Below are 17,505 nucleotides of genomic sequence, written 5' to 3' on the forward strand. Positions count from 1 at the left end.
ATGACCCTAAAAGATTATAGAAAAAAGCAGTGCCCAAAATTAATCTGGGAGGGATTTGAGAAAAAGTCAGGGTAAAGAGAAAGTTGGACAGAATATATGAAACAGTGAGACTAAGAGAGGCAAAGGCACAGAATGTCATGGTGTCCAAAGTAGGGACACTATTCCTCATCTCCACACCACACTTCCCCCTGTATACACACATGCACACAAACACACACATATACATATATATTTCAATGGAATCATATAACCATTGTTATATATTCATTGCTTTAAAAATTATTTGTTCACTTATTCAACCTATATTTAACATTACTTTTTGTAGTGGTGGCTAACATAATTCTAAATAATATGCTTTTACCTCTATTTTTAGATTTATCAGTTTCTCACAGTGTTCAATGCACTTCAAAAATATTTTTTTCACGTTTTAAAACTTTATTTGCATATTAAAAATTGTGCATTCCAATAATTAAAATCATTTGAACAAAAAAATGGCACTCTGATTAAACTGCATTTTGACAGCCTGCAAGATACCTTGGGCCAGCTTGGTTTTTTACTCTAGATCTCACTGTCCTCCCACCCAGCTTCTTCCTTCACCAACATGCAAGTTCTTTTCCTTCCCTGCCAGCCAGCCAGCCAGCCAGCCAGGCAGATGGGAAAGGCAGGCGCCTTCGTTGTCAGTAGTTCTCCATTCTTTGATGTGGAAAGGGGCAGCGCAGTCATTTAAACTTGATCCAACCGCTTTGCATCTTACAAAGTTAAACAGCTAAAAGAAGTAAAATAAGAAGGCAATGCTTGTGGAATGTACAGTGCATATTAGTGGCGCATGCCTCATTACGATTCGCCTGCTTGCTTCTCCTGTTCAATCGTTTCTTTCGAAGGCAGTGGATTTTTCTCTTGCGTTTCTGTCTTCTTCAATTTCGACTTCTTGAATTTCTCAATCTCAGCCATATCGGGTTTGTCAGACATGGTTACAGAGGAAGCGGAGCGAGGCGAACGAGTGAGCTGGAGAGAGGAGAGGGATCCGGTCTGTGCTGTGGTCGCTGCCGAATCCCAACATATTTTTTTTTAAAAGATTTTATTTATTTATTCACGAGAGATACAGAGAGAGGCAGAGACAAAGGCAGAGGGAGAAGCAGGCTCCCTGCGGGGAACCTGATGTGGGACTCGATCCCAGGACCCTGGGATCATGACCTGAGCTGAAGGCAGATGCTCAACCATTGAGCAACCCAGACGCCCCATTTCTGTTTTTGTTTTTTTGTTTTTTTTTTTTTTAGTTTTTCCATGTTTCTGAGGAAGGGGAATCAAATTGGGGCATTGCCACTACCCTGAAGTTTTTTTTTTTTTTTTTTACTACCCTGAAGTTTTGAAAAATGAGAGTCAACTTAGTCCTTCTGTTTTGTAGAGGTAGGGAGAGAGTTTCTTACACTGAACACTAAATAGAAAGGAAAAGCACAGTGATAATTATGGTCATATTTAAGAGAGTTAATATTTTTAAAGCTCTCAGGACAAAACCTGGTCCACAGTTAGGACTTTAAAAGTCCTTGTTATGTAAAATGTATTAAAATCCAAAGTAATAAGTACCATAGTAGAGATGCGGTTTGGGGTGCAGAAGGAGCTGAGAAGGCCTAATTCTATTTAGAGGATCAGAGAAAGCTTCAGAAAATAGAAACTTTGGAATGGGTGAGAGAAATCCAAGCAGAGAGACCCATATGCAAAGTCATATAGGCCTGAGAAGAACAAGTAGCAATATGCTGGGAAAAAATAAACTGTCCCCCTCCTATCAAAAACTCTGGTTCATAGAATTTGTCTGTTTCTGTAGTATATACTCCCACGTGGTCAATTTCAAGTTACCAATGTGAGGCCACTGATTCTATGTTGGAGACCTAATGTGACTGTACTTAGAGATAGAGCCTTTAGGAAGTACCTAAGGTAAATAAGATCTTAAGGGTGGCATGGGTCCTAATCTGTTAGAGTTGGTGCCCTTATGTGATTAGGAAGAGACAGGAGCACCTGTGTGGCTCAATGATTAATCATCTGCCTCTGGCTAAGGTCATGATCTTGGGGGTCCTAAGATAGAGCCCCGAGTCAGGATCTCTGCTCAGTGGGGAGTCTGCTTTCTCCTCTTCCTCTGCCCCACCCTCACTCTTTTTCTCTCTCAAATCAATCAAGCTTTTAAAAAAGGAAACACCAGAACTCTCTCTACCATATGAGGACAGTGAGAAGATAACTATCTGTGAACCCAGAAAAGAATCCTCACCAGGATTAATTAGACTTTTCAGCCTCTAGAACAGTGAGAAAATAAATGTCTGTTGTTTAAGCCACCCAGTGCATGGTATTCTGTTATGGCAGCCTGAGCAAACTAAGGCAGTTGGAAAGAGGTGCACACAATGGTGCTAGCCAGTTCAAGATGACTGCAGCACATTACAAATAGAATAGTAAATAGTTCCTTAAATCTTGAGAGGACAAAAAATGATATAGAAAAAATCAGACTGGGCAGGATAATAAAATGGCTTGGATAATATGTTAAATAGTTTGGATTTTTTCCTGCATTGGTCGGTCTGAGGCAGAGGAGAGACATGATCCAAAGGGTCTGAAATCCTCACCCAAGTGCATGGGTAGGGAAAAAGACTGGGCTAGGAGACTGATTGCAACAGTCAAGAAAACTGAACATAGGGAATGGAGAAGATGGGATAGATGTGTAATCTATGGGGGAGGTGGAACTGATGGAACTTGGGGACTGAAAGGATGTCGGGGGGAAAGGAGAGGTTTTGGTTGACATTCAGACACTGAAGTTCATAAATGAATATTATAAGTAATTGCTTATAATTTATCTTAACCCATTCAGGCTGCTGACAAACTACTACAGACCTGGTAGCTTAGAAACAACAGAAATTTATTTCTCCTAATTCTGGAGGCTGGGAAATCTGAGATCAAGATGCTGATGGATTTGGTGTCTGGTGAGAGCTGACTTCCTGGTTCATGGACAGTCATCTTTTTGCTGTGTCTTCACATGGCAGAAGGGGTGAAGGATCTCTCCAGGACCTCTTTTTGTAAGGGCACTATATTCCATTCATAAGGGCATGAGTGAAAAGAGGGATTTTGGGGTATTCAGGTAGGCACAGAAATCATCAAAATCTAAGTTGTTGCTGCTAATGTGACATTACTACTTTCAGGCCACAGAGGTCAGAGGAAACTTGGCTTAGAGAAAGTACATAGATACTTCAATTAACTAAATACAAATTCATCTAAAAACCTTTACTGAATTAATGGTGACTGTTTCATTACGCATTTTCTACACTAAAGGGATACTAAAAGGATGAATACAATTGTGTAGGGTATAATGCATCTTTTCAGTTTGATGCTCCAAACCTACTCTCCATCTCTCTCAAACCTAACCTAGGCCTGAAGAGGCTGATCTATACAGAATGGCATCAACAGGCTTCATTGCCCTCTGGCTGTCAGTAAGTTTGGCTGGTGGGAGGCAACAACAGATGAAATAATAGAAGGGTAGTGAGTTCGGGGTGTTTATTTCCCCAGTTCCCTCTCACTGAGTGATCATGGGTTGATACATTTCAATTGGTCTTTTCCATTCAACTATTCTCTTCTGAACCAATGTCTTACCATTACCCTTTCATGCCCAGGGATGGTGTATTCATGTTAGTGCTGCCATAATATAGTACTACAAATTGGGTGGCTTAAAAAAGAGAAATTTATTTTCTCACAGTCTGGAGGCTATAAGTCTGAGATCAAGGGTTGGCAGGGCTGGTCTTTTCTGAGGCCTTTCTTCTTGAATTGTAGATGGTTGCTGTTTCCCAGGGTCTTCACATGGTCTTTCCTCTGTGCATGTCCAATGCCCCAATCTCCTCTTTTCATAAGGACACCAATTATATTGGATTGGAGTCTACCCTAATTACCTCATTTTAACTTAATAAAAAGGTTTTTGGGGTCTTTAGAGATCCTATCTCAAAATATAGTCACTTTTGAGGTATTGGGGGTTAGGATTTCAGTTGAATTTGGAGGGATGCAATCTAGCCCATAATGTAAGGGAAAAGGTCCTGAAGTCTTGCTAGCCTCAGGGGTACTGTGCCATCCTGAGTTGTTTTCTTAATCCTGTCCACATCTTTGTAGAAGTTATTGATTCTCCTCTAGTTTGAGTGTAGCATCTACTTCTTGTCCAAATTCTGATTGATACATGGGGGCTCAGCAAGATAGTGCATATTTAAAAGGGAACCTCATTCTCAAAACGGTTGGGAGCCACTGTATATCTGGGAGAAACAGCTTTCAAATTCAAGCATTAAAAGTAGTATCTTACCAATGCCTTTCTATTCTCAATAATTGTATCCAGGAGATCACTAGAATTCTTTATTCCTTTTTAAAAAACAAAGTTAGGAGGCGGGGCAAGATGGCAGAAGAGTAGGGTCCCCAAGTCACCTGTCCCCACCAACTTATCTAGATAACTTTCAAATCATCCTGAAAACCTACGAATTCAGTCTGAGATTTAAAGAGAGAACAGCTGTAGTGCTACAGTGAGAAGAGTTTGCGCTTCTATCAAGTACAACTTGTTTTTGGCCACTCTGCACTGAGCAAAATGACTAGAAGGAAAAACTCACCAGCCTCGGTGTCCATTGAAAGATGAATGGATAAAGAAGATGTGGTCTATGTATACAATGGGATATTCCTCAGCCATTAGAAACGACAAATACCCACCATTTGCTTCGACGTGGAGGGACTTGGAGGGTATTATGCTGAGTGAAGTAAGTCAATCGGAGAAGGACAAACATTATATGGTCTCATTCATTTGGGGAATATAAAATTTAGTGAAAGGGGATAAAGGGAAAGGAGAGAAAATGAGTGAAAATATCAGTGAGGGTGACAAAACATGGGAGACTCCTAACCCTGGGAAATGAACAAGGGGTGGTGGAAGGGAAGGTGGGTGGGGGGTCGGGGTGACTGGGTGACGGGCACTGAGGGGGCACTTGGCGGGATGAGCACTGGGTGTTATGCTAGATGTTGGCAAATTGAAGTCCAATAAAAAATAATTAAAAAAAAAGACAAAGTTACATTTTTTTGTGTGTGTAGGATGACTTTGTGTGTGTGTGTGTGTGTAGGATGACTTGAGGCAAATGTAGACTGTGCTGCTAACAGGAGAGATATTGTGGTATTACTATTACCCAGTAGTTTCCTAGCCCCCTTTTCCTGTTATCCCACTTCAGGCTTTAAGATGAGGAAGGCACTTCCCTACCCAGGCCCAAAGATGTTTTCCTAAAAAACCAAACCAGACCAAGCCACCCCCCAGAACACAGAGACCTTGTCTGAGTTCCTACGACTCCCAGAGGACTTTCCGGCGCTGGCGCTGGCGCTGGCGCTGGCCAATCCGCCGTGTTGCAGCGCCGGAATCCCCGGGTTGAGAAGCTGCCTCTTTTGGTAAGCCTGGCACCCATCACAGGCTACTCCTTCCTCAGGTAAGGCTTGGTTTCCTCCCTCTGTGGTCAACATAGGTGTGGGTATTTTGTTTCTTCAAAAGCTCCAAGCAAACATTCTCATTTGGCTCAAAATCTCTGTTACCTCTTTGGTAGGAGGCCAGATGGGAGGGATTGCTTCAGTCACGCAATCCAGACCGTCGCGTAGGCCCGCTGCGCACCCGCACCCGCACCCGCACCCGCACCCAGACCTGCGCGGGGGCGGGGGGGCATCAGCCCCGCCTCCGCTCGTCGCGCGCCAACAGCCGCGCCAGGTGACCGCATCCACCGTGCGTGCGTCCTCAGGTGTGCCGTTCGGGCCCCTCCCTTCTGCAGCCTTACTTTCTCGGGGGTTCACAGCGTACCTCTCCCTCTCTCTTCCTGGAGACACAGCTTTTACTCTCTACACCAGGCGACACACAGAGCGCGCAGGCGGAAAGGCGGGGCCACGCGCCTCCTTAAAAGTCACGTGCTCGGCCACGCTCGTCCTCGTCGGCCTGGCGCATGCGCCTTGGGGCCTACCGCGCAAGCCCGTCGGGTCACGCTGGGGGCGGGGCTGACGGGGGACCGAGGACGCATGCGCCGGGCCGCCCGGGCTGGCTTCTCGGCTGCTGGCGGCCGCGGTGTCTGCGTTTCCGCTCGGGTGGCCGCGGGGTGAGTGAGCGTCGGTGAGGGTCGGGGCGGCCTGGTGGAAGGTCGGGCGGGGGATGTCTGGGCCCCGCTGGGGCTTTCAGGCGCCGGTGGCTTTGCCTCGGGTGTCCGGCCGCCTGGAGGGAGCCCCTCCGCGGCCGCCCGGGAGCTGGCCCTCGCGCTGGGCGCGCGCCCGCAGACCTGGCGCACCTGCGGCCGGAAGTGACGAGCCCGCGCTCACCTGGGACTGCGGCGCCCCAGCTTCAGGCCGGCAGCAGGCGGGCGGGCGGGCCCGCCGCGAAACCTCAACTTTGGGCCCGTGTCGGCGCCGGCGCGCGGGGCCAGGACCCGGATCGGCGCGGCCCTGTTTGGTTTAGGCAAGAATAGTGGAGTTACTTGAAAGAGAGGATCGGGGCAAATACAAGTCGGGCACTTCGGGCGTTGATATTGTCGGATGGGAGCGTGTGAAGGAAGGTCGAGCAGCCTGTATACGAACGCTGTGACATTGGTTTCCCACGAGCATCCGTCTTCACTGCTGTCACCCTGTTCCAAGTGGCCATCACTCCTCACCCATAGGTCTCCCATCATCTCCTTGTGCTGCTTCCTCGGATCTGTTATCCATACAGAGGCCAGGTGGTCTCTTCTGAACATGAGATGGGTCATGCCATCATCACCCCGCTTAAAACTCTTAAAAATAAAAAAAATTAAAAAAAAAAACTCTTAAAAATCATTCCATTGCAATTGGAATGAAATCCAAGTTCCCGTTCTCCCAGGTCCTTTGTGATCTTACCTACCCCTCCATCCTCACTTATGCCCCACTCCCTCCTCAGCTAGGCATGTGTACAACCAAATCTGCAAACTAGAATCCAGCTCGTCTAGGAGAAGCCCCAGTGCTCAAAGGAGAGGACAGTGAAGATACTGTTTTCCCAGAGGACTGCACCTTACAGAGTGTTAGAAGATATTCTGCAATATTTACACGATGAAAGGAGTCCTTATCAGCAGCTTTAACTCAGTTATTCATGGAGGATAAAGTAAAAAATTCCCAGTGTTCCACCCTTTCATTTTTCCAAGTGTACCATCTTTTACTAGCCTTAGACATTACACGTTTCTTTCCAGAATATTCATTCCACTTTTGACCTTATTCATCCTTCAGATACTGGCTCAGGTATTACTTTATCATAGAAACCTCCTTTCTCATACCTACTTCTGCACTGTCAATTAGGTTCCTCTGTTATTTTGGCCTTAAGAATCCTGTATTTTTATAGCAGTTACCATACCTACATTTCTGTGTATAATTTATATATGAATATACATATTTAAAATTGTAAATACGTATAAATGTATATAGTTCTTAAAGTGTGTGTCTCCCCAGGGGACTCTAAGCTCTATGGCGACAAAAACTAGTTAACCTAGTACACTGCTTAGTATAATCAACTCTCAAATATTTGTTGAATGGATGATTTATTTCACTTCTGAAACTGTTTATCTTCTGATAAGAACCTCCTGGTTTTCAGCTCTCATTCCCAGGAGACTTGCCTTTTGGTCCATAGTCACACCAGGTGGCTTCTTGGTCTTCCTCTCTCCTTCCCTCCCTTCCTATCCCAGTCTGTTCTGGATTGTTTTTTTTTTTTTTTTTTTAAATCTGTCCAGCTTGGACCCAGAGTTCAGTTACTTAAACTACTCTCTTCCTCAGCATGGCATCCATGTATCCATGCCCTTTTGTCCTGCTACTTCTGCTCCAAAAAACCGCAACAATGACATTTCCCCTGGGACTGGTAATTACGGAAGGAGGAAATTGTATAGCCTTGGGGATTGTTGGCAGTTTGTGGTTTTGGGGGGCTCCACACTTATGTCACCAGTGTTTGTTCCCCATTGGCTTTTCCCTTCTATAGGACATTTATTCCAGATTCTTACTCTTCTCCAGCCTCCATCCCAACTTCATCCCTTGACTCAGGAGATGCCAAAGATCCCAGACTTGGGATATTTTCTCTTTGGTCCACTTTAGCTTCTCTCCTCCTTAAAGATTTAGATTCATGAAGATCATCCTTCTGCCAGGGTCAGAGAAAGATGTGTCTTCTGTTTCCATCTGCATTTGGTCCCTGCTGTCTTGTACAACCTATTTTCCTCCTCAGCATCTGTATCCTTGTCTCTGTAGGTTACCTCCATATACATCTTCTTGCCCCTGTTGCTTCCGTAGTTTTTCTTGACCTAATTTTCCAACCCCAACCCCGTTCATTGTTACATTGATCATTCCACATGTCTCCCTTCCAGCCAGGATCCTTAGAGGGTAGGCTACCCACCTGTGGCCTCCATTTCCTGATCAAATCACTTAACTCCTCACTGTCTGATTTTGGCCCCCATGGCTCCACTGAAACCTCTTTTACTAAGGTAATTAGTGACCTGCTAATTTCCAAATTCACTGCTCTCCTTCTGGTTTCCTTACATGAATTTGCCGTATCATTTCCCATTTTTAACCATTCCTTCTTCCTTCTTTTGTATTAGAAGTTTTCACCAAACATTATTTTAGTCTTGTCTTTGTACTGCAATATTAAGATTTTTGATTGAATTGATGTTTTTTTTTTTTTTTTTAACTAAGAGAGGAATCTTTGTATACATACAAATAAGAACAATGAAATCAGAGTTGTTAAATTCCAGCTATCATGAAGGCTCTGAGCCAGAATCCTGCCCACTGTGTTGAAAATGCCAGCTAGCTAGGGATGCCTGGGTGGCTCAGCGGTTGAGTGTCTGCCTTTGGCTCAGGGCGTGATCCCAGGGTCCTGGGATCAAGTCCCACATAGGGGCTCCCTGCGTGGAGCCTGCTTCTCCCTCTGCCTATGTCTCTGCCTCTCTCTCTCTGTGTCTCTCATGAATAAATAAAATCTTAAAAAAAGAAAGAAAGAAAATGCCGACTACCTAATGATAGAGCACCAAGCTGATCCTTTCTTCTGAAAATGATCAGAAGGCCCATAGAAAGGAGGAACTTTTTACTCTGCGGTTAACTTTTAACCTTTGCAGTGTTAGCCTCTTCTTACCCTCTGAAAGGATCTCTGGTACTTGTTATAGCCTTGGGATTCCTTGGGCTGCATCCACATCTCATCCAGACTTTTTTCTTGAGCCCAGATTTGCATTTCTGACTGCATGCTGGACAGGTTACCTGTGGCTAATAAGCTCTCTACCAGCCCCTCCTTCTGCTTCCCATCTGCTTCCTTTCTGAGATTTTCATTTTTTATCACTGAATTCACGAGTGACTCAGTTGTCCACATCAGACTTGTTATTTTAAACTCTTTTCTAAACTTACTTCTGTTCAACATATGTGAAGCATCTTTTGTATATCAGACTCTGGGCCGGGGATTCAGATCTTAGCTTGTATATGTTTCTTTAGCACCAGACTCAATGCATTGTTCCTTCCTCTGTTTCCAGGTGGCTTCTTGTGCGTGCCTCTTCTACAGACCTGCCCTGCTCTTGTTATTGACATGTTTCTCCTCTAGAGAGTCAGCTTCTCTGGAAGGGATGGTGCTAAGTTCTTGGCATCTTTGTATCCTAGTGCTTGGCTGCCAAGATGGTTTTATTTAATGAGAAATCAGTGGGGCTGGTATTTTTATATAAATAAAGTTTTGGTGGTGAAAGAAATCTTAGTTTATTGACTTAAAAAGCAAGGCTGTCTCTTGGTTATTGCATTGCTTTTTGATGTATTTATTAGATAGAGTTATACAGGCAACACAGCGAGTACATTTTCATTCAAGGAGCTTCTAAGGGTATGTGGAGTGAAATGTGAAAGCTTCCTTTATTCGTCCCTGTTTCTTCTTGTTCCTCCTCCCCACGGGTTGCAGATTTAGTGTATATCTCCAGATCACTTTGAATGCATTCCATACATACAGATGCAGAATACATTTTTAAATCCAACATAAATGTGTTCATATTATGTGATTTTTTTTTCAGTTTACAAGATTTTCATATCACTGTTACTAGAAATACTTAGTGCCTTAATTAAACTGTTGACTTGCTACAGTGAACATGCTTATATATATATGTGAATATTTGGTATAGATACCTGGTCATGTGCATTTAAAGTCTTGGTAGATACTGTTAAATTGCCTTCCAAAGAGTTTTAGTAGTTTATATTGCCACTGGTGTTGTGTGAGGGGGGATCTTCCATGTCTTTAGTGGATATTATCAGGCCCAGCCTGTTTTCGCCAACCTGATTGGCAGGAAATTGTACTGTACGTTGAAATGTTTTTTTTTTTTTTTTTAAGATTTTATTTATTTATTCATGAGAGATAGAGAGGCAGAGACATAGGCAAAGGGAGAAGCAGGGTCCCTGCAGGGAGCCTTATGTGGGACTTGATCCTGGACCCTGGGATCACATCCTGAGCCAAAGGCAGAAGCTCAACCACTGAGCCACCCATGGGTCCTGAAATGGGGTTATTTTTGAGAGTGTTTAATCTTTCTCAGATTCAGATTTTAGTGGTGATACTATGTCTCATTCAGAGTTTTTGTAAATGTTCAACCTAAAAGTTTCTAGGGTCAGATTCATAGAGAAATTTGTTCCTTACTTCACTAAATTCACATATCACAGTTGATCATGCTGCTGTATTGTGAATCGTTGGTGCCATAGTGCAGTGAAGATGTTAACTTGGAAAGTAGAGCAAATGACTTCAGTTGATTTGGAGGAGACTCTTAGGGTGTCAGTCAAGATTTTGGTTGCCACTTTTCTTAGCTGACTCTCCAAATGTCCTTTGTTGTTGATATGTGTTTTTTCTTCTTGTTTGTCTTCTTTTTCCTTTGGTTCATTTTTCTTATTTACTATCAGAACTCAGGAAGATGTGTAGTTTATGCCATTTTAAGAAAAGTAATACTTGGAGACTTGAATTTCTCATTGGAGGATTATTACTTGATCTTTTAAAAAATCATTCTTTAATTATAAAAGTTTTAAGAAACTATATAAATATCAATTCTTTATAACCAAAATTTGACTTCTTACTTTTTTTTTCTTTTTAGATCATCTGTAGAGGATGCAAAATGCGAGAATCTCCCACTCAAGTCAAACTCAGGAGCAAGACTGTTTGCTCAGCAAGACTGAGCAAAGTCAGTGTGTCAGTGATAAACAAGAAATGACAATCAAGCAAGAAGATGATGGCAATATGGAGGTGGAGGAGAGCCTCCCCTCTTGTTCTTCTGCTAATGGACCATCCGCTTCTGCCGAGGGGCGTTCATCGGAAGTTCCGAAGAGAGGGCCAGCCCTGCTGCATATCGACAGACATCAGATACAGACGGTGGAGCCAAGTGCACAGGCCCTTGAACTGCAGGGGTTAGGTGTGGATGTGTATGACCAGGACGTGCTGGAACAGGGTGTGCTTCGGCAGGTGGACAGCGCCATTCATGAGGCCAGCCGTGCAGCCCAACTTGCTGATGTGGAGAAGGAGTATCGATCAGTCCTGGATGATCTCACGTGAGTGTGGACCATATTCTCTGGTTGCAGAATTTTTGTCTACATGTGATGGAGAAATTCAGATGGTAGTTGTAGTATTCCAGAAATTTAGGAGATTTATAGAACCTCTTATTTGGAAGATGGAGGCAATTAGGGTAGTTCTCACCCTTGTGTGTGAACCCTAGCCCTTTCCTTCAGGAGCAAAATTGAACATTGTAGTCAGGCTTTCATGCCAGCTCATAGCAACCTGTTTATGCATAATGTCCTAGAGAGAAGTACTGTTGTGAGTACCCTGGAATTCATAAGCATGTGCACAAAATGGTTTTCAGAGTGTACCCAAAGGTGTGATGTGTCCTACTTGAGATACCAGGAACACATTGCCATATCGCCCCTCCTCCCATTTTTCTCTTGTTCTGTAGTTTCTTTCCAGTTTCCTGTGTCTAAACCAAGTCTCAGTCTTTTGGTAATTTTTCAGATTTGCATTTCTAGAAATAATGAGAAACAACTCATTGCTTTTCCTTTCTTCTGTCCTACTTGTGACTATAGAAAGATGAAGTCCCATGGAAATGTCATTTGTGTGTTAGAGAAGTAGGCTCTGGACGTGGGCTAGAAGGGCAGGACAGGTGAAGATTCAGCTCATTCCCTATTGCCGGTCTGCCCTGTCTTAGCCATTGTTCTAGGCTGTGTCAGGACAAGCAGGAAAGAGGAAAGGGATGGATGGAAGGATGGTGCAGTCTCAGATGGGAATGGCTGGAGGAGGGGAAAGGAAGGAAGAATGAGCTGTTGGCTACCCTTGGCTGGGGAGACTGTGGTACAAATGGCTGTTGGACCTTAAAGGACATGTTTTCTGCCAGCAGCTTCCTGGTGTGTCCTCTTGGCCTCTTAAGTAGCAGGTATTCTGGAATACTTATAGTCTGATCTTCAGGTGTGAGGAACTTGACCCTTCATAAGGAACACACCTTTACATTTGACTGTGGAAATGTGCCTACTGCTTACATAGGTGACACCAGAGTGCTGCAGAATTACCACACAGATTAACACTAGCTCCATGGTGACACGTGGTTAGAATGCATTGATAACATCTTTTATCCTGAAGTCCACAAAGGGTACAAACAGCAAATTATACAAGTGTCAAGACTGAATTTGTGTTTTGAAAATTGAGAGTTATGGTATCTGTTTTAGGAGCATTGTATTAGAGTTTTTTTTTTCTTTTACAGTATAAAATATTATGCTACAGCAAACCTTCCAGTTGTCACAGATACTTGACATATAAAAAAAAAGTCAGCATTTTTAGTACTTTTCCAAACTTCAGATAACTTCCAGAATGGGCTTTAAAAAACCATCTGTGGGTTGTTGATAATGGGGGATGGTGTTTGTGTTTGGGGAAGCAATATATGGGTGTCTCTGTACCTTCCTCTCAATTTTGCTGTGAACCTAAAACTGCTCTAAAAAATAAAATCTTAAAAAATAAAGCTCAAACCACCTATGTACATTGTTTTTCATCTAAGAGGACAACTTATTGCACATTATTTTAGTACAATCTCTTGAATCAGGCAGACACTTAAAATGCTTGTAGAATGAATGAAACAGCTTACAAATGAGATTGTGCTGATTTCAATCAGCCAGATCAAAGAAAACACTAGCAGTTATCTTAAACTTCTAATAACCCTTCCAGTTGTATATGTGGCCAACAAGGATTTGCATTCTGGTTTAGTTTCTTTTATCTTTTAGTTAATAATAAGTAAAAGGACATCTTTGTAGCATTTCTGTCTTCATGTTACACTATAACAAAATGTTACCAGAGTAGAAAATAGACATTTTATTTTTATTTTTCAGGTCATGTACGACATCCCTAAGGCAAATCAATAAAATTATTGAACAACTTAGTCCTCAAGCTGCCACCAACAGAAATGTCAACAGGAAACTAGATTCTGTAAAACGACAGAAGTATAATAAGGTGATTCCAAATATATTAAGTATTGCATTTTTGAAAAAAGTCATTATTTCTGTACATGTAATATTGGGGAAATATTCTGAAGAACAGTTAAGACAGGAAGGAAAAATCTATAATAGAAAACTTTGAGTTCCTTTTTTATGTTTAATATTTCAGTTGCTTCCCTTTAATATCTTCTGTTAAAGAATATCTTTTAAAATACACATATGCATACACACACATTTGAGATAAGGTTCCCTTTTTGGCTTTGCTTGCCACCTTTTTGATGTTTATAATTACAGTCTTCCTTGTTGTGCTTTTTTTTTTTTTTTTCCTCAGCTTAGTTTCCTGTTTGGCATACTAGCCTTTCATCAGTCTCTTGTGTTGTGTGAACTTTCTTTTTTTTGCTTAGCTCCTGCTTGTCCTGATTATGTACACAATGTTTCCTGTTGCTACAGCCATCACACACTCACGCTCACTCTTCTTAGGTATGGTTATCACCTGGCCACATTGATGGGTCTGCACTTAGGGTTGTGCAATTTCAGGGTAGGGAATATCTGTTACTTATGACACTGTTTTTATGAGGTTTGAAACATTTTTTAGAATTTATGTATGCTTTATTGAAAACATAGCAAAGTAGGTAGGAATGACTAGTTTTGATCATTTGATTTCTGCTATCTGAAATTACTAGCAAATATCCTTGTGCTGACAGTTGACGCACTACAGTGAGTAGAGTCCTTGCATCTCTTATTTAACTTCCACTACTGATGTCTATAGACTCAATGCCTCCTTTTGCTTTCCACTCACCAGTCCATTATCTTTGCCATCCCATCTTCTATCACCCACCTCCAGAATAACAGCCCAAAGGTCAGAGCTTGCAGTGGTTTCAGGCCACTGGGGTTTCCCCAGAGCAAAGAGAGGACATCTGGCCTCTTGTGGGAGCGTGTGAATGAACATGCAGAGACCTCTGACCTCGGGCTTCTGGTGGGCTGAGAGGTTTCAAGGAGCAGCAAGGACCAGACTTTGGGCCATTTTAGGTACTAGTCTAAGTCAATTCTATATTCCTGTCTTTCTAAAATAGCCCTTTGATGGTTAGAGATAGACTATTCAGAGAGAAAGGCTGTTTTTTGTTGTTTGTTTTTTAGAAAGGCTGTTTAAATGAGATTATGAGGGAAAGACTGAAAGAAAAGGAATTGCAGTTTAGTATAACATGGCATTTATATTTAGCATTTCTCCTTATCTCACTCTCATATTTGGTGTTTAAACATTCTTGACCTTGGGAAGAAGAACCAGGTACCATAAGCCTAGTTAATTGGAGAGGCCCTAGGAATGTTTTTTTTTTTTTTTACCTTTTTTTTTTTTTAAAGATTTTATTTATTTATTCATGATAGAGAGAGACAGAGAGGCAGAGACACAGGCAGAGGGAGAAGCAGGCTCCACGCAGGGAGCTCGACGTGGGATTCGATCCCGGGTCTCCAGGATCGTGCCCTGGGCCAAAGGCAGGCGCCAAACCGCTGCGCCACCCAGGGATCCCGGCCCTAGGAATGTTTGCATAGCTGAACTCTGGTGATGTGGAGGGAGACGAGTTAAAGAGGGGTCTGAGCTGGGTAGTATATCCATGTGTATATTCCTTTTAAAGCCTAGCGATTGGGGATACTACTATAAAGGACTATAAAGGATAATCATAAATATGGTAGATTATCAAAGGAGGCTGACGTTTTCAAGTTTTTAACATTTGTGTTTGTTTGTTATCCCCATAGCCTGTTGACCTCATAGCCCATCAGTTGATAAGGTCAGAAACAAAAGTTTAATATTTGACCCAATGCGTAATGGAGAAAAGCAAGGAGAACAGTTCCACCTCCGTTAGTGGAGAGTCCGTACATGAGAACTTAAGTGCTCAGGCACATAGAAGACAATGCCTCTAGCCAGGAGAGTGGTTGGGGACAGGGATTCCTGCCTGATGAAAATGCTTTTGGGCCTACATCCTGTTAGAAAAGTGGCAGTTGCTCAAATAAGTTTCTCTATAGTAATAGTAACGTAGAATTTGTTTTATTTTGCTCTTTTTTTTTTTTTAAAGATTTTATTTATTCATGAGAAACACCGAGAGAGAGAGAGAGAGAGAGAGAGAGAGAGAGAGGCAGAGGGAGAAGCAGGCTCCATGCAGGGAGCCCGATGTGGGACTCCATCCTGGGACCCAAGGATTACGCCCTGAGCTGAAGGCAGGCGCTCAACCGCTGAGCCACCCAGGCGTCCCTATTTTGCTCTTGATTAAAGTTTTTAAATTTATCTTTTGTATTTAAAAAGAAATCACTTCATTGCTGTTTTCTGTGTTCAATATTTATCATTCAAGGAACAACAGCTAAAGAAGATCACAGCAAAACAAAAACGTCTCCAGGCCATCCTCGGAGGAGTGGAGGTACAAGTTGAGCTAGATCATGCCAGTCTGGAGGAGGAGGATATAGGTGAGGATACTTGGGAACAGTGTCTCTTTGTTCTTGAATTGGTGCCTGATGCCTTTAGCTCCTTAGTTCTGGCCTGGGTTTTAAGAAAAATCTGTTTCTTTGCCTTAGTTTTAAAACAGACTTAGGAAAATTTTATTCTCTACACCTGCAGAACCAAATATCTTTTAAGTTATAAGGGGGTTTTGGAGAATGAAAGTAAATGTTTAACTCCATCTACTAGAGGCTACTGGTGCACATTTGGTATTATACTCAATAAATTAGGGAGCTTAGCATTCTTGCATAGTTAATTCTGCAGAGACAACATCTTAATCAAATTACATTTTTATGCCCAGCATCATCAGTCACCATTCATAGAATTGCTTTTACATACATTTTTTGGATGTATTTGGCAGGCTTTCCAAGCATCACTTCTGTTATTTAAGAAAAGGTATCTTCATTCAGGTTATAGTATGACTCTGATTTTGTTTTTATTACTGCTTAGGATGGATGTCTTTTGGAAAACCTTTTGAGAAAATGCATAAGTTCTGAAATGAAATATCTTTGTAGTCTTTGTGTATGTGCGGATGTGTATTTGGAAATTGTTGGTAGCTGCTCATCATTTAATACTTGAAATGTAGATTAAGGCTTCTTAGCATTTAAGCTTTCCAAGCAGATATTTTCTGCTAGCTCCAGAAGTTTATTTAGTAACATAGGAGAATTATTATGAAGAATTGAGGTAACAGAAAAAAATACTAGAGAGAAGGATTTATAAAGTTCAGTCTCAAAATTTGTTGGGCCTGTGAGTGAGGCTTTCTGCTGGTGAAGTGCCATGTTTCTCATTCCTGTCTGGCTGCCTAAAACCTGCTGCTGCATTTTACCTTCTCTTGCTTCCTTAGTAAAACTTTGCCCAGGATTAATAGTTACTTCCCCAGTTCCAAAAGCCCCTTTTCATTTTTGTTCCACTTGGCCTGTCTGAAGCAGCAGATACTTCTGTGCCTTCCAGGATTCCAGTTGCTCCTGGTTTTCCTTTTGGCCCTCTGACCACTTCAGTGGGTTTTTGTTTTTTTCTTTTTTGAAGGAGAAATTTTGGGGTGGGAAGGATAGGGTGAGGGTAGGGGCATTAACAAGCTGATTCTAAAATTGATGTAGAAATGTATTGGGCCAAGAAAAGTTACTTTTGAAGAATAAAATATCAAGACCTGTTATCAAGCTATAGTAATTAAGACAGTGAGGTATTGGCATAAGGAAAGACAAATAGACCAATGGGACAGAATATAGGATCCAGCAAACAGATCCACCCAATATGTGGTCATTTGGCTTATGACAGGTATAGCAATACAGTGCTGTGAAGAAGTATCTTTTCAGTAAGTGGTGCTGGGCTAACTCACTTGAAGGTAAAATGAATCTCAGCCTATTATACCATGTACAAAAATACATTCCAAATAGATTTGAAATATGAATGTGAGTGATAAAACAAAGCTTTTAGAATATAGCTTAGGAAAGTATTTTCATGATCTTGGGACAAAGACTTAATGAGGCACAAAAGATGCTCATTGTAAAGGAAAAGATTTGGTAAGTGAGCTATATCACAACTAAACTTCTGTTCAAAAG

The 17,505-nt window shown here is 42.2% G+C and overlaps 2 protein-coding genes across 3 annotated transcripts in view; one reads left to right on the plus strand and one right to left on the minus strand.

Moving 5' to 3' along the window:
- Window positions 1–412: 412 nt before the first annotated feature.
- On the minus strand, window positions 413–5,964 carry LOC140621229 (thymosin beta-4-like). Of its 2 annotated transcripts, none has more exons than XR_012020962.1 (2): window positions 5,828–5,888; window positions 413–1,043 (listed from the first exon to the last, which is right to left on the minus strand). XR_012020962.1 is itself a non-coding variant. In XM_072806338.1 (2 exons), the coding sequence occupies exon 2, from the start codon at window positions 967–969 to the stop codon at window positions 835–837; it is 135 nt and encodes a 44-aa protein (XP_072662439.1). In that variant the 5' UTR covers window positions 970–1,005; window positions 5,828–5,964; the 3' UTR covers window positions 413–834. The 2 variants fall into 2 exon arrangements, 1 of the variants encoding a protein (XP_072662439.1); XM_072806338.1 differs by having other exon boundaries at window positions 413–1,005; window positions 5,828–5,964.
- An 18-nt stretch (window positions 5,965–5,982) lies between these two features.
- ERCC6 (ERCC excision repair 6, chromatin remodeling factor) overlaps window positions 5,983–17,505 on the plus strand; it is a 73,878-nt gene continuing 62,355 nt past the window's right edge. Inside the window, exons 1-4 of the mRNA XM_072806337.1 lie at window positions 5,983–6,116; window positions 11,091–11,541; window positions 13,357–13,477; window positions 15,804–15,915. Of these exons, the coding sequence (XP_072662438.1) occupies window positions 11,105–11,541; window positions 13,357–13,477; window positions 15,804–15,915 (670 nt within the window). The 5' untranslated portion in view covers window positions 5,983–6,116; window positions 11,091–11,104. The remainder of the gene's footprint in view (window positions 6,117–11,090; window positions 11,542–13,356; window positions 13,478–15,803; window positions 15,916–17,505) is intronic.

Source organism: Canis lupus, chromosome 29 (genome assembly GCF_048164855.1).
Source record: "Canis lupus baileyi chromosome 29, mCanLup2.hap1, whole genome shotgun sequence".
Classification (NCBI taxonomy): Eukaryota; Metazoa; Chordata; class Mammalia; order Carnivora; family Canidae; genus Canis; species Canis lupus.